This window comes from Strigops habroptila, chromosome 1 (assembly GCF_004027225.2).
Source record: "Strigops habroptila isolate Jane chromosome 1, bStrHab1.2.pri, whole genome shotgun sequence".
NCBI lineage: Eukaryota > Metazoa > Chordata > Aves > Psittaciformes > Psittacidae > Strigops > Strigops habroptila.
This window is the reverse complement of record NC_044277.2, coordinates 67,241,037-67,258,048: the sequence shown is the minus strand read 5'-3', so window position 1 is coordinate 67,258,048 and position 17,012 is coordinate 67,241,037. Positions and strand designations below refer to the sequence as shown.

Genomic DNA, 17,012 nt, shown 5'->3' with positions numbered 1-17,012 from the left:
TTGAATTACCTACAGCTGCCTCATGTAAGCTTTTGTAGGGTCTGGATGTGTGGCTGTGGTACCACAGGGAGTGTAGCAAGTAGCCAGATGTCAGCTGAACCATAGTTACTGTTGAGGCCCGTGCCCTTCCTTACCCAGTGGGAAATGGCTTGTCTCAGTGAAGTAAAGTTACACGTAGGGTCTGCAGATCCACTGCCATGTTTGTACTTTGTCTCCAGCAAACCTGTTCTTTCACCAGATTAACTGCAGCCTTTGTGGCTCATTCCAAAGATCCCATCATTCAAATTAAAGCCACTTTTCTTTACATTAACAGCATTTTATTTCAAAATATATTAACCATTCTGTGCTTACAAAGGACTGCTGTGTGAATACAATATTAAGTTAAAAGCTTTTTAAACCTGCTACAAAGAAAACGTTTTTATTAGGAAGAGGACTGGTGCATACAATCAAAATAGTTTAAATACCTCTGCAGTCCACACAAGTATTTCTCAATTTTAACTCACACGTTTTGTTCCGCCACAGAGGGACACAGGGGTTATATTTTCAATATTATACATGCAAAACCAGGTACCGTACCAAAACCAATTATGATAACACCAGTTTTGAACATCGTTCCACTCTGAAGATGTATCACATGTACAGTTAAAAATAAAATTTGTGTCAACAAACAGTAGAAGTTATTGCTCCAGATCCCCACAGGTGCTGGGTCGGAATGCACGCTTTAGAACCACCCGTGCTCCATAATGTGAAAGATATGCTGTTGGGTTTAAGTAGGGTCTAGCCAGTCTCAGGACATGGTGTCAAAGCTTTCTTTGGATTTGGTTTGGTGAGATTTACCAAAGGAAAAAAAAAACCTTCCCTAATCTTCCGAATAAAACATCAAACACTAGTTAACATACATATATATATATTATCTGTATAGGTAAACACCTATTGGTATAAAAAGTTGGTTTCCAACAATCATTGAAGCATAGAAAATTCATTTTAAAGGTAAGCAATCCAAACAAATTTTATGCTTGCAGAACATACAAGTGATGACAGATGACGGAAACTGAAAACATTGATCTACACAGGCAGGAAGATACAAACACCACAAAAATATTTCTTACTGATACTTCTTGAAAAAGCTTCAGTTTTGGGCTGAGACTGGCAGAAAGGGGCCCAAAATGCGGATTTTGATTCCCTCCCCTTATGGCCTGGATGCCAGTTTTTAAGCTCTGTGAACTTTTGTTCTGTGGCTACTATTTGGCTTTGTGATTCCTCTTGCATTTAATCTACACCAATACCATAAAAAGTTACTTTGACTTTAGGTGCTCATTGGATCATTGTATGTAACAGTCAAGTGACAAAAAGTGAGGCTAGGAAAAGAAATCAACATTTTTGCTACACACCATCACGACGAAAATTCTTCTTATATGTGGATGTTAGAGCACTCACTCTGTCTTTATAAGCTTACAAATGCATCCTGCTGCAAGCAGATATACCCTGCTTCTAACACAACTCTAGCTTTAGTATCACCATACAGTGCTATAATTCAAAGAATAATCTCTAATTCAACGCAACATGAATTATGTTTATCCAAGCCCATCCATATGCAGAGCACATCAAGGATGCATTTACTTGCCAATTAGCAATTCCTTCCTGAACTGGACGTACCATATCAGTGTGGACATTCAAAGCATGCTTTTCAGGTCCTGGAATCCATCCCAAAAGAAGATGAAGCAATACTCTCATGTACTTGTATTAAACCAGATTTGAAACAAAATACTAGATGAGGTGTGGAAGAGGTTAAAATAATAATGAAGACACTATTTCATGACCCATAAATTTTGGCAGGTCTTTAGCAGATGTGTGCAAATACTTCCAGGAACAGTAATCACTTAGCAATGTATTACTAGATGGAAGAATAGCTTTTCCCAACTTTATATTAATGACAACAAAACTGTTCTAGTCACCCTACCAGTATTTGCTTGGCTTTCCCCCAACCTTTATCAAGAAGACATTAATTTAAGAAAAATGTTGCTTGTTTTCACTATATATAGGCACTGTTTTGTTCTCAGATATCTTCAAAAAAAATAGGACAAAATTTCAGTTAAAGTCTGAATAGGACAGACACTGCTCATATTTATATAACGCTGTATATCAATATATCCATTTACAAACCCAATGTAGAATCCCTGAATATGCTTATCACTTCTGACTGTTTGTTAACACTTTTAGGCAATTCTAGTTTTGTAGAAATAGAAATGAGAATTGCTAAAGTACACTTTACCAAAAAGTGTAAGAAATAGTGGTAAGAGGAAACCGTTTGAAATACAAGCCAAGACAGTTTATAAAGATGATGCATCCATGGATTTAAGAGATGTCAGCTGTCACTCAATAAAGGTTATTCAGCTGGGAAATCAGTTTTCTCTTGTGAAATTGAAAACTTCAAGGCAAACAACTGCATCTTTAGAAGAATGCTACCTCCACTATTGGACATAATGAATACTAACTACAATCCCAACAGCTTTCAGCACCTTCTGAAGGAAGTTGTAGCTGTTTCCAGAGGTAGTGTCCATAAAGGTGGTGCTCTCTGCAGTGACAAACTCAAGCCACAATAACATGAACATAATGTGTGAATAAAGGCAGTTGTGGGAGCATCTTCTACCACTGATACAAAACTACAAAGTCAGTAGGACAATGGTATTTTCCCACCCTTAGTCTATCAGGTCCATAGGGAAGGCAGCACTCTCTGCAATATTCTGTCACCAGTACAGGGATTAGCGGCACGACAATCCTGCTGCTGCTTTCACTGGGGAACAATTTTACCCACTTTGTATTTTCAGGCTTTTTGAAAAACAACATTTAACATTTAATACCTATTTCGTAAGTTACACTGATACCCACCATGTATAATACTGGAGAGAGCATCCAATTTTCCCTACACAATGCTCTTTTATTATTTTAATTAAGTGGATTATGGATTTCCTAATCCAGTAATCACTGACAAAATACATATAGCTTCTTCCCCAAAGTCTTCAAGAGAAGCCACATAGTCCTTGAAATCAGCAAGCCTACATGTACCCTAGATGAGCTGCAAATACATACCATTGTGCATGAAAATATCTGACTGCTGTCTCTGTTATTAGATACGTGGGTATCAATTTATGAAATATGTGTACTGTATGTATGACTATAATGTTAAACTATTTTTTTTTTTTTTTAAGCAGTCTTTCAAAATAAGCCATTACTGCTCCCAACCGGTCATGGTGCACCTGTGTTAAAAGTTACCATACTGCAGTAAGGCTGGCAAAACGAATGTGTGCCAGATTCTCACCCATTACAGTTTGTTGCTTCATGTATTCAATTAAGCCAGTATTTACAGTGACCCAAAGTTAACATGCTGGGATGTAAACTGGCACACACGCACTTCTGTTAGCTATGCTACAGTGCAGGAACATTCAGCTAAGATACAGGAAGGGGAGTAAGGGTGAACTTCGACTCAGCACAAGCAGCAGTTATCACTAGCCCTTTGGCACTCCACTTACTTGCAAGAAGCCCGATTTGCTAAAAGAGAATGATAAAAACAGCACAGTTATATTTCACAATACCATGAGACCACACTGTCTTGGTTTACTACAAGCATTCCCTTCTGAATTCTAAATTGGTTTTGTTCAAATTAGTTTTGTTCAAATGGAATACTAAATGTACTAAACGTACGAGTAAATACCTGCGCCTGGAATGACTGTTTACAGTAAAGCTGAAGGCCATCAACTTCTCGCCTATAAGCATTATGAAAAGATGGTCTCTCCTAAGAAAACTGTACTTTACTGCCACTACAGAAAAGGGGATACAAGGAGTTTCCCACCCCCTCACCCCCCTTTTTTTTTAAACCCACAAGCCATCCGAGAGCTTATGCCAGGAGCTGCTGGTTGCTTTTACAGATGAGGCAACATAACCATGAACTGGTATGTTACAATGACGACAAGTCAAAATGACCAGTTTGATTATTTTCACATTAATCTGAGATTGACCTAAGATAAACTGTTCTTAAACAGGCTGAGTCTTTTCAGAAAAGAATACAGGTTGTTAAATATGCAAGGACAAGTTCTTCTATTTCTACTAGTAATTACACACTTAAACCCTTAAATAATCAAGGTATGCTTTTTTCATAACGTAGTGTTTTGTAGGGGTTTTTTGTTGTTGTTTTGGGGGTTTTTTTGAGCATGGCAAAATCCAATGAATATTTCATATTCTAAGAAGGTATTAATTCACGGTTTTATTTCTTCTTTCCAACAGTATACTGTTATGGTACCACCACTGAACCATACAATTGGTTCCTCCACCAGGCATGGCACATAGCATGAGCTCCTTAAGCTACATTTACTGAGAAAGACTGTACTATGGATGGCTCTTCATGGCAAGTCTTAGAAGAATTTGAAACAGGAAGCATCACTATGAAGCCCCATGGCAAAGGAGGGCAAACTAACTAGACTACATCAGATACAAATTCTCTATACAAAATGGTTTCTCTTCATGTTGGGAAAGAAACATTTCATAATAAGAACATATCTTCTCATCTGATTTTACTGATTTGCCATTACTGAAGCTAACTGTGTCTGAAATGTCATTTTAGTTTTCGCAGCAGAGACCCTTCTTTGATTTAAGGAGGTCAGGTGAAATGGGAGGGAGAAGAAGAAAACTTAGAAAAAAAAGAATGCTTTATAATGACATTCTCAAATTACTATAGTGACTACTATAGGAATCTGAAAGATTGTCTCAGAAATAACTGGGATAGCAAATGTGGACAATACAAATGTCTTGACCAGTGAGCAAAGAGGAGCACTGGAAAACTGGAAATACATTAAAGATGCATATTTCTTGCTAGTAATCTTCTTTAAATGCTGTCAACAAGAAGCTATAGTGAGAACACAACATTTCAGTGCAAAACTGTGAACTACAAAAAAGTAGTATATCAATGAAATTTCCCAAGTATCACAGTATTCAAGCTGGTTAGAATGCTGCAGAAATACTTAGGGACACCCTCAGGTTCTTTGTCATCCTCCACTCTAGCCAGCAGCAATCATAAGTATGTGTTTCATTGAAGATTCTACGTGAGCCACAAAACCAAGGAAATAAATAAGCACCGGACAGTTACTTAGTTCAAGCAATATATTCTTCCTATTCAGTTAGTTGGAATTGATGGATAGGTCTTTCAGAATTTAAAATATTAAATGGCATGTTTCTGTATTTCAATGACTTGAGTCAAACCACTAACTTAAGCCTGAGTCCGCCATGCAAACACACACCTGCAAGTTTGCAGGTGTAAAATCATCATACTCAAACCCCCCCCCATTTAAGCATAAAATTTCATCAGCGAAACTGCAGCAGCTAATTTTGAGAAGTGGAGGAGTTGGCTATTTGTGTCTTAATAGGCAGCCTGTTTATTGCAAACCTATAGCAGCCCTTCCTTGCTTAGGAAGTATCAGAGATACTGTCCAATTCCTTTCTATGGCAATGTATTTTCAGAAACAATGAAAAATACATGCAATATCATTAAAATAAGAGCCTTCCAAATCTACCAGCACTTCTGCAACTCAAGTAAAACAAACACCCACATTACCAAGAGCTGTTTGTACACAAATCTTAGATACCCTTATCCCTAGATAAGAATAGATTTTTGCTCCAACGGTTGCATTACCATCAACAATAAATACAAGACATGCCTGGATCTCATATAACTCTTTATCAATCAAACTCTGAAATAAATTCAAGAGACATTACTAGAAACTGAAAGGTGATTCTTTGGTTAAGCATGTGCGTTTGCTACTTTGTACCCAGGGCCTCACTGTATTTGTGGAAAAGCTGTTCAAGTATGAGATTCCTACCAAAACCCCTACTTCCTATTTATAGGAAGGATACATTTATAAAGATACATTGTGTCAAAGTATTTCAACAATCAATACAACAGGCCTTAAATGTCACTAAAACTGCAATTTAAGCAAAATTAGATATGGAAGAAAAGCACTAGAGGAGTTTGATGCTGTGACCTAGGCAAGACACCATTTCAGGAATTGAAGAGCTCCATTTATTATTAAGATTTGTCTTAATATATAAGATATATCTTATTATGATATTTGGCCAGGGGCCTACAGGGGAAAAAAACCCAACTAAAACTAAACTAAACCAAAATTCATGCTCTTTCCCCTTCCTCTTTGGAAATAAATTTGTTTGAAAAGTTTGAACTCTGCCACAGCACTTGAAAAACAACATTCAACAATCCCCGTTCAACTTCTTCCTATTACTGGAAGCAGACGTGACTTCCAGATGAGCAGATGAGGTACATTACCTCTGCCTGAAAACATTCAAGGTCTTTGATTAAGTTTAGTTGACAAGATGACTCCACTGGGATGGTGGGTAAACAGCAAAATATTAACAGATTTCACTGCAAATGAGGAAAAGATTCAAACTATTTAAATAAGTCTTCCTATTGCAATATGAGGAAAATCCACATTTAACAATTTGCACGTCTATTAATTTCAGGAAGATATTAGAAATACCAGTCTCCAACAACATTAAATTTCAGTGCATATAGTGTTATTATGAGTTACAGGTGATGGTCAAAGCCTCCAAAGAGAGGAGCAGCAAATAATTATATTCTACTTTCATTTATCAGTAAGTGGTTTACACCTTTTTTTGCCACCAGATTAACTGAAAATAAATTATTTTGGAATTAGCTTTCTTTAAAGCTACTACAATTTAATAACACAAATAACCCAATAAATAAAAGCCAAGTTAGTCATTTTTGCAGACAAGATTACTACTCCAGTGGATATACCTGTCCTCTTAACTATTCTTTTTATGAAGACAAAGGTCTTCAAGGTGTTCAACAAGGCAGCTGAACTGTGTGTTGGTATGCAAAGCCATGGGAAGTAGACATTCTCTCCTGAGGAAGCAAAGTGCATAATAATGTAAGGCCAGCTGATGTTCAAGAAGTAGTTTCTGTTAAAACCCAAGCTATGCTGCTATGCTTCCTGTGAGCTGCCCCTAGGCACAGCTGGAAAGGGACAGAAGGCCATGACTGTTGGGAACTCCAGACAGAAGACAGTGATTCTCTAATGTTCAATAGGTGCAGCACAGCACCTTCATCACTCTGCAGCCATTTTAACCTCCTCAGGACTCTCTCTAGATGACCTGGGGGAAAGGAGAACAAAGAAAAAAGTAAGACTCAAATCTGTTCAGTGATTACAAATATCTAGTTTCCTACAAATTAAACAGGAATTAAACACAGATGCAAATTTTTCTATGTATTTTGGGAAGCTCTATCTACGTAAGTCTTGGAATGTAACTTCTACAAGTCAGAGACTACAGACAGGTCCAATTAGTGTTTTTTCTCCTAAGTTACCCATATGAAAGACGACAACATTATTCATGTGAATGAAGCAAAGGATTATTTCTGACAAGCACAGAAACCTCTTTAAGATGTATGTATAATGAGCTAACCTATGTAATTGAACAAGACAGTAGAGACATTAAAATGGCTACTGTCATTAATAACTTCACAATATGAATTCCAACTATAATTATTCAACTAGGAGTTTATTCAGCCCATTCCTTATCTGTAGTTTAAAGATACATTTCTGTATTCCACATTTGGTAACTTCGATAAACAGATTAATCAAGACCATACTTTTAATGGAATAATGCAATATAATATTATCTCATTTGTTAAATTCAAGTATGCTTATTTAGATTTTGCAGTATTGTACAGTAACACAAAAATGCAGTATTTTCAGGCAGACCTCTTATTAATAACAATGAATACTGACTACTAGATATCCATTAATAATAGTTTTACACAGAAAAAAGGATGTTCCATTATCTCCTGGCACAACAGCAACATATGAATTTTAAGATACAAAGGTATAATCAGTGAACTTTTTGAAAGAGCCTTCTATGAGAAGCTGTGCAACATTAAACAAACATTTCAGGTTTACAAGTTCCAGTGAGTATTTTATTTCATCATAATTTTTATTTCTAGAATATGGGATAGCTGAATCCTCTCCAAATACTTCAATAGGCATGTAGATGTGTATGCACACTCATATATAAAACTCATGCACACACTCTCTTTACCTATGTATACATAAGCTGAACCATGTAAAAACATAACGCATATGTAACACATTTATAACTTACCGGTAAATCTGTAATGGCCATGCTGATTGTGATGGAGTGGGCACTGAATTTGTTGGACTCACCAACATGGCACTATATATATTGGAAGCAACCACAAGTATACAAAGTAGAATTGGTCCTATGATGGCTCCTTCCAGCCCCAGGTAATATGCTCCACCAGCTACTGCAAGACCTGTCAGGTAAGGATGGCCACCTCTGGAATGATGGCACAAAAAGAACAGAATTAAATTAAGAGAAATAATACTACCAATTATGAAATGTGAATCAATCACAAAGTTTTATTAAGCTTAGAAAATGACATAGCTAGCTATAGATACCTGTAGTTACACTGATCTGCTGTTTGAATGACAGCACAAATATTCCAAGCTGTATTCTGTGTGCTATTTGAACAACAGATCAAACAGTGTATTGTAGCACATAATGCTGGTAATATCCACAATGGAGTAGCTACTTTATAGACATCCGTTGAAGAATGTCTGAAAGACTTAAGGGCAAAAATATTTCCATTTTGAAAATGGAAAGATGATGATTACAAAGACTGTTCATGCTTTGTGGTCAAGAATTGTTTTAGACAATTAGAGACATGTATTATGAGCAACCCTAAGCAAACACATTAATTTACACGATGATAGCAACTTGCGCTGCATCTTTCAAAGAATAGTTAGCATACATTCTTTAAACACATAGTCATGTCTTCTCATTTTGTTATAGAACACCCTCTCAGACTGAGTGTTTGTTATCAGTAGGCTTCTAATGTTTTCAGATGAAAATCAAACCCAGATTTTTATGAACATATTTACTGGAAAGTTGGGGCCAATGGAGCTTTTGGTATGAGCTATTATGGTAGCAAGTAAGCCATGCACTGTTCTTTTCCATGATTCAGTTCGAGTGCACCACATGAATCCTATCAACAGCATTTACACAAAACCTGCTCATCATGCTTAATCCTTACAGTTAAAATAATGATACTAATATGGAATTATATAAAAAAAGCTACAGTTGAAACTTAGCACCTAATTTTCAGGAACTTGCTCTAAATTCTGTGTGTAATGGAGTGAAAATACCAGCTAGTGGGTTTAGAGCTCTGGCAGTCTCTGCCAGATTTCTACTATGGTCCTGACTTCTACCCAACTCCCACACTGGCAGTCTTTGCCTTCATCACAACTGTGTGTGGAATGAGACCTGTAACATCATACACGCCTCAATCATATCTTACCTAGATCAAATTTAACCTAATCTGGTAGGGCCAGATTATTTTTCTGAGGGGACTGACTTGACCCTGGAGTTTTATGCTTCTCCAACAGTAGACAAATGATTCAAAGACAAAACTTTATCCACCCTTGGCATCAGTTTAAACATTCTTCTGGCTAGTTTGCTAAATTAAACAACAGATCACCTGATGAAATAGGACTACAGTATAAGTTTAATGCATTTGGAAAACCCTGCATAACCTAATTATAGCTATTTCAAATATATTTAATCTAATCCTCAAGACAGCATGATGCTTACTGTTCTGTTTAATGAGAAAAATACAATTTTGCTCCACTGTCAGAAAATCTATTCCTGCCACATGTATTTTCTGGACAGTAAACAGAGCCTGTATCCCCTAGAGTCAAAAAATTTATTCTAATAATAATTATTGTCTGGTTAAATAGCTACTAGCCTTAAATTTATCCACAATGTATTGTTTCAAAAAAAATTATAATTTGATTATACTTCACCCATTAGATTTAATTCATGCAAAATAACAAGTGCCACAGTCAATGAAAATTAGTATTAATATTGCACATATTATCATTAGGTGTCTCTGTTCAGTGTAATCATATGTGGTGAACAAAAATATTAATTCCTAACAACACAGAACTGAAGCACTTAATGTCCTTACTCTACATTAACTCTATTGTAACAAAAATCAGCACAAATGAAGGACTAGTACTGGCATGTAACTAAGTCTGGACCAAGAAATCCTCACTTCAAACAGTTTACCAGGATTGTTTTGATGCTCAAGAGTGAAGCAGTAACTAGAGGAGTACAACTTTCTATCTAGTCTGTACATGACTGTAAACATGTCTTGCTCTCCATAGTTCGGAGTTTGTTTTTCTGCCTACAATCTCAGAGCTGAAACCAGGAGACATTTCAAGTCAACAGAGGCAGCCAAACACCTAGCAAGATTTTTCAAGCAATATGTGCCTATCTCCCACAACAGGAAAACAGCACTGGCTACTGTCTCTGTAGAAGACTATCTCCAGTTTTGCAATTTTATTTGTCTCTACACATTTAAAGATCAATCCATAATCAACAGCCTCTTACACTGGGGTGTAGTGACACAACACAAAGGTTGGTTTCAAACAAATCCTCACGTTTCTCACAATCCATTCTGAAAAACTGAAGTATTTTTTTCAGGTTCTTAACTACCTCATGAATTTTTTGTTTGTTCTGCAGCATCATCTGGCATTAGGTGAGGTAAAGGAAATGCTACACATCTTTAGTCAATGATTAAATAAATAGAAAAGGCATTCTTAGAATTACTTTGCCAATGATAACAATTGATTTTGCTGACTTTGAGAACAAGTTCAAGACCTCAGGTGACAAAGTTCACAGAAAAGAAGCCTGGCAAAGTAAAGGCACTTAGGAATAAAGACTTTTTACTATAAGGTGATTCCTGTGCTTGGAGACACTGTCCTGTGTGCTTCAGAAAAGTAAATTTAATTAAAGGTGTCAATGATCATTAATCATTTTTACAATACTAACTTTAAAAAGCCTCCAATGTACTTACCCTGATATATCTGAATAAATTGCTGTATCTACAAAGTAGGTTGGCAAGAGGTGAAAGACCAGGAGCAAAATGGCTTTGCATCCCTGTCCTTGCACAAGCCACAAATCTAGGACTGCAGGGACGGCTGCCCAGTATGTACCCAGAAACGGCACTGCTCCCAGGATTGCTGCTAATGCTAGAGCACACAGAAGCAAAGGTGAGAAAAAGACCAGAGAAACATATTTCACAAATACATTTACAGTTAAATTCTAACACTTTTGCCACACCAGTAGTCCCACTTCTATCAACTGTTGTAAATAAGATACTGAAGAAGTGCTGCATAAAGCTCTTTGTGTTCTATAGCTGTGGTTTAGGAAAAAAAGAAAATTACGCTATTCCCCATACCAAAAAGCTTCACCAACTGCTGCCAGTCATAAGGAGTTACTTCCAAAAGAGGCACCAACTCAGAAAAAATTACAGTTATATCAGTTATGCACGTTTCAAACTTTCACATAGCTACAAATGAGCAACTGTGTGCAAGAAAATATGCAAGCAGAAATCTCATTGTAACTTACCAGATCTCCTGCATTCAATCATAATAATGCAGGTAGGACTGTGAGAAACCAGGCAAATATAAAATCCATGTCTTATGTATTTCTGTATACAGGTGTACACACAGGAGTATGCCCTTCTAAACATACAAATTATACAAATACCCATTGAAATCTAAAGTGATGCAGTACTGATGTCATTCTAATTTAATGCAACAGGAATGAACATAACATGAATAATTAAGTTTATTTCTCTTTTTTGGTCTCATTAACCAGAAAGCAAAAACTTCTAAGATTTCACATGTAGCTGAAAGAAAAAGAACAATTGCCTTCTAAGTAGGTATAATGACAACCAATGCCTTTAAGGTAGCTGCACTTTATAATAGAGCCATTTCCTAATATACTGGGTTTTGTTGCTTTATAACTTCCTCTTTTGTTTCTTTGTACACGAAGGTACAACGTTTTAAAATTTACTATTGTTATATTATTTTTAATGGAAGAGAAGCAAAAAGGAACAGAGGAGAAGATTTTTCAGTGAAAACTGTTCAGCCATTTCTAAACCTAAGATTAAAGAACAAAAGAAAACCAGAAGCTGGTGATACAGTCAGGCAACAGTACTGAGAATAAGCAGCACGCCTCCATCATACATTTTCATGATATCACATCTTCCTGAATTTGGGCATCTTGAAAAATCAGCACCTGTCAACTACAGAAGAAATAAAAGACAAGGCATGCAGAATGAGTTAAAACCTGGAAAGACTTGGACTGAACAGAAGGGAGAGTTACATCCTACAAAAGAAACAGACAGGAGAAGTAAAATAGCTGGTAGAGGACATGTTGTGAAAACAGAAAAAGGCAACATGCCAGGGTAGGACAGCAATCAGCGACTTCACCCTGCATATGGCCATTCTCTAAAAATGACTTCAAGACTAATCTTATCAGCAATATTTAATCATACTTATCTTGTATGATAAATAAATATGTAATCATATTATCTATAAACAGATTATAATTGTTCAAATTCTTACCAGATGGTATGAAGACTATGTTAATCCCAAATATAGTGTGAGTCAGCCAAGTGTAGAGTCCATAGAACCCAGCCATTTTGAGGGAAGCATCAAATACACCTCTAAAACAATCAAAGAAACTCTGTTAAATTTTATTGGTGATAAGATTCTGGGAACTATAAAGATATACATCAGATGTTTTTGAAAACCGCAAAGCCATTAGTGCCACAAATAACACAGCTGAAAACATAACTTCTCCTCATTGCACTAAAGATACATTTGTTCCCACTAAAGCCTTATGCTTTTATCAAGCCAACTTCCACCACCTTGTTGGTCTCAACTCTTTGACTTATCCCATAGAAATCCCTTTGCACTATAAAGAAGTTATCTCAATTTCTGAAACTCTTCATTGTTGACACAAAGTTTTCAAGATTTTAATTCAACTTGTCAGGTCCTTTCAAAACAACACCAAAAAGAGAAAAAACCCAAGCATATCCAGAATAATTTGTTAGAAGGAAGCATTTAATCTAAATATTTGAGTAAATCTGTTTCCTATCAAACAGGAACTGTGGTACAAATACATCTCAGTTGTCAAAAATATTTTAAACCTGTCCTTGAGTATCTCCTTATTTTTCCCATAAATATTTTTTCTGTACTGTAGTAAGATTAACAGGGTCTTAACTTCTATAAGAATGCCCCAAAACTACATTTCAGCATACAGGAGGCGAGGCAAGGCAGGCGTCTGGCTTGAGGCAAGTAAATGAAGCATCAGCTTCACTTGAAATTAAAATATGTATCTACAACTACAGGAAAGACTTAATCAGTTATTTTAGATTTTCCCCCCGAGACTAGAAAAGAAGGAAGACAGTCTCATTATGGCAACCAAAAGAAAGACAACAACCCAAAAAAAAGATACCAACAGCCAGAATAAATTGCTGCGAATTTAACTATGTTAGGGTATAACTGCAAAACTGTTTCTCATTCATAAGAAAACATCCAAAATTGCCTAATTTACAGTTTTCACATTTCACTTCTGACAAGCATAATTTTATTTTATCCTCAGCTGAATTTTATTCAAATTTAAATTCGAGTTCTGCCATGGCTTTTGCTTATATAGCCATGCAGCTTGTCAGAAAATTTTACGCTGTTAAGACCATTATTCATTATGGATGCAGTAGTTGAGTAACAAAAAAATTCATCATGGACTAACAGGTATGGCCTGGTCTGATGTCATTCTGCAAGTTGATACATAACACATTTCAATCGCAAAAAAGCATATAACTCTAAAAGATGTAGAATCTCTCTAGCTCATTGCATCTAGCACAAACAACTAGTAAGCTGATAAGAGAAGGCATCACACAGTGCTGAGCAGCTGTAAGGTGCCAGTGGTCAAGCAGAAGTGAGGAGGCTACACCTAATTTCATTTGCCTCCCCCCCTTCACCTTTCTTTGTGTTTGTCTCAACTAACCAGAAAAAAAGCACAGGGGATCCTCATTTGTGGCGAGTGTGGCCCAGGAGAACTCCCTTAAGTCTCTGAAGACTCATGTTTGTTACTTCTGTCAGAAAAACTTAAGAATCATCTCTTAAAGTCTCTAGACTGAAAACATTAACCAGAACTTTCATCAACAGTATGCTTCAGCTACTCTGCATCTTAAAGATGATGTAGTATGCTAAATGAATTTATTACCATCTGTAAAATGCAGACCTTCCTGGGGCAATTATGACAGTAAATTCATTTCATCTCTTAATACGTTACTGGCATACATGCAGCTTCCTTTTATATACAAGAGTAATTGTATGTTTCAGAAATCAGAAAATCCAATTGCTGCTCACATCTCACTTTGGCACTGTATCTGGATGAACCACTTTACCTGCAAGAACTGTCACCTGCAAATGTAGAATTTATGAGCACTTTGGTGTAAGGCATACGTAGACATACATATTCCATTTTACTAAGCTTTGAAAAGCATGTAAAATAAAATAATAAAAAAAAAGAAAAAAGAAAAAAGAGGACGAGTCAGATAAAAAATGAAGAAACTTCTGTAAAATTGTCATATGTTTCTGCATAGCTGGCCTAAGTATTTTTTGTTGTTAAATTTCTTTATACTTCACTGAAAAGCTAGGGAATTTGCTTGTGGATTTCTAAAGGGAAAGCACCACCTCTTCATTTTATGGGTTTTGTGAGTTTTAGTGGATTTTTTCCCCCTCTTTTACTGATCTCCCATAAAAAGTCTACAGCTTCCCCTCTGCCTCTACTGAAGTTTACATTAATCTATGTCCACCTGAATTCAGGTTCACTTCACAGAGCCTGCAGGCAAGGTCTGTTCGCCATCAGCAACACAGTGAAACCTCAAGAATTTCGACCTAATGCTGCAACAAGCCCAGGTGAAAGGAGCAATTCAACTCACAGTGCTCATTTTTTGACCTCAGAGTTAATTCGATTTTCTGCATCTCTCTGTTCTCTAGAGCACTGGAGGAAAGCAAAGTATATGGGCTTAAATGATGAGAATTGGAGTTTCCAGAAAGATTAGAGTAAGCATATAATAAGTTCAGAAGAGAGTTACTGGTTACTATGCTAAATTTATAATGAAGGCATATTGACCCTAGCTGCTGAATGGGCATTAGCGTAAAAACTAGTCAAAAGTGGTATTTGTCTTTGGAAACGTTTGCAAGAATTAACGTTTCCCTAAATAACCTACAAAACATCTCACAAGTCACAGAGCAGTTTACAATCCAATTAAAAGGCAAGTCGGGTAACAGGAACACTCTAGGCCAAAAATACTATTAAAAAAAGACAATTTCACTCTTTTGTCACCTTCTTTACACAAGTGATGTTTGTTATTCTCCCATGTTCTCTAAGTAGACATTACAAGGATGGTACTGTATCTTTGTTGCAAAATCTTCCTGTATACAGAGCTGACTAATTCAAAATGATGCTGTAAGAAACTCCATTCAATTTCTTTTGAGAATCATAGAATAGTTAGGGTTGGAAAGGATCTTAAGATTGTCTAGAATAAAACCCTTACATCTTAAAAGTAGGGGGTTCAAGGTAAAAGAGCAAATGCAATACATTCCAAACTTCACAGCCCAGTTTCACAATTTATTTCAAATCAGGTTAACTCAAAACTGCCACAAGAAAAGAGCCCTCCCATTCCCCTGTTCTTGAGCATTCATTTCTGCCCCAGATCACCCTCCCACTGCGACCTGCCAGCATGGTCTCTTTTACGTACCATGATGTTTTTTACAATGAATTCACCTAATAATTATTTTTTGCTGGGTTAGTTTTAACTAACTGGCTCAGTTCTCTACTACCCATCCAACGCCTAGAGCAGTGGCATTAATAGCTGTGTTCCCACCAGGAAAGAAGCTGGCACACTCGTGGCTGGCGGGCAGGGACTGTTCTTTGTACAATAGTGTTGTCTTATTCCAATTGAAACTAACAGGCTATGCCACCATAACTTCAAAACCAAGTAACTCATTTTCTTCCTTCAGACACCACCAAAATCCGCTGCAAAGATAAGCTACCACTGACAATCAGAGGACAGCTATTCTCTTAAAAAGGACCGAAGTATTCTTCTTCTACAATGATCCCCCAGATTTCAAGCAATCACTGGAAGAACGCTGGCAAATTAAATGACTCAAAGAAGTCCTTTTGCAAAAAAACCCCTTAAGCTGTTGACTCTCTTTAAGGGTTCTGTTCTTTTAGGAATAAAAAAGACCCTCATTATTTTTCAGTTTCAAACTATACAGGAAAATAAGCAAAGAGCACTGAGACATATTCCAGCTATGAATAAAGCAGACGTGCTGGTAAGTGTTTCTTGACAGAGCAAGATCATCTCAGGAGCAATATAAATCTGCAAATAATTCTCAGAGATGGCTCCACGACAAGATTTCAACAGTTTTGCTGTTGAAATTAATTTTTCCTTAGGAGTGATACAACTGAACACAGAGAGGTAACAGCTCCAGCATACAGAGGCCAGCAATGACACTAATCAGATCAAGTGATACAGTCTTGAACAGAGCACAGGTCCTTGAAATGCTGTAAATGATGCAAATATTGCACCTCTCAAGGCAAGACAGGGCTCCAGTGAATGTACAAAAACTTCAGACTTTTGTCGTTTGGCAACAAGTGCAAAGGACACAGCAGCAAACAGACTTTCTTCTTTGACAGAGAAATGTCTACATTCTCTGAAAAAGAACAATTAACATTTAGTCCAAATTGTAAGAAATTCTACATTTGATTATTTTTTTTTCAATTTGATTGCATTTGATTTTTTTTTTTTTTTTTTGGTATTCATAGTATCTGTAATTATTTTTTAATGCCTATTTTGGCCTGTTGCAGTCACATAGACCACATAGACTTACAATTATTCTTCCAAGAAGCATGTTTAAAAGCATTAGTTATTCTGAATCAACTGTTTCTAACATTTCCAGTTTGTTACCATGAGCAGACCACAATGCTTACTAAGTGCAACACCTAACTATTCTTAAAATGGTTCTTGGAACATAACATACAAA

At 36.5% G+C, this 17,012-nt stretch overlaps 1 protein-coding gene across 1 annotated transcript in view; it reads right to left on the bottom strand.

The window, feature by feature from the left end:
- Nucleotides 1-295: 295 nt before the first annotated feature.
- The window catches only part of TMEM245 (transmembrane protein 245), an 82,086-nt gene continuing 65,369 nt past the window's right edge, over nucleotides 296-17,012 (bottom strand). The window contains 4 exon segments of the mRNA XM_030487336.1: nucleotides 296-7,176; nucleotides 8,182-8,376; nucleotides 10,958-11,132; nucleotides 12,516-12,616. Of these exon segments, the coding sequence (XP_030343196.1) occupies nucleotides 7,131-7,176; nucleotides 8,182-8,376; nucleotides 10,958-11,132; nucleotides 12,516-12,616 (517 nt within the window). The 3' untranslated portion in view covers nucleotides 296-7,130.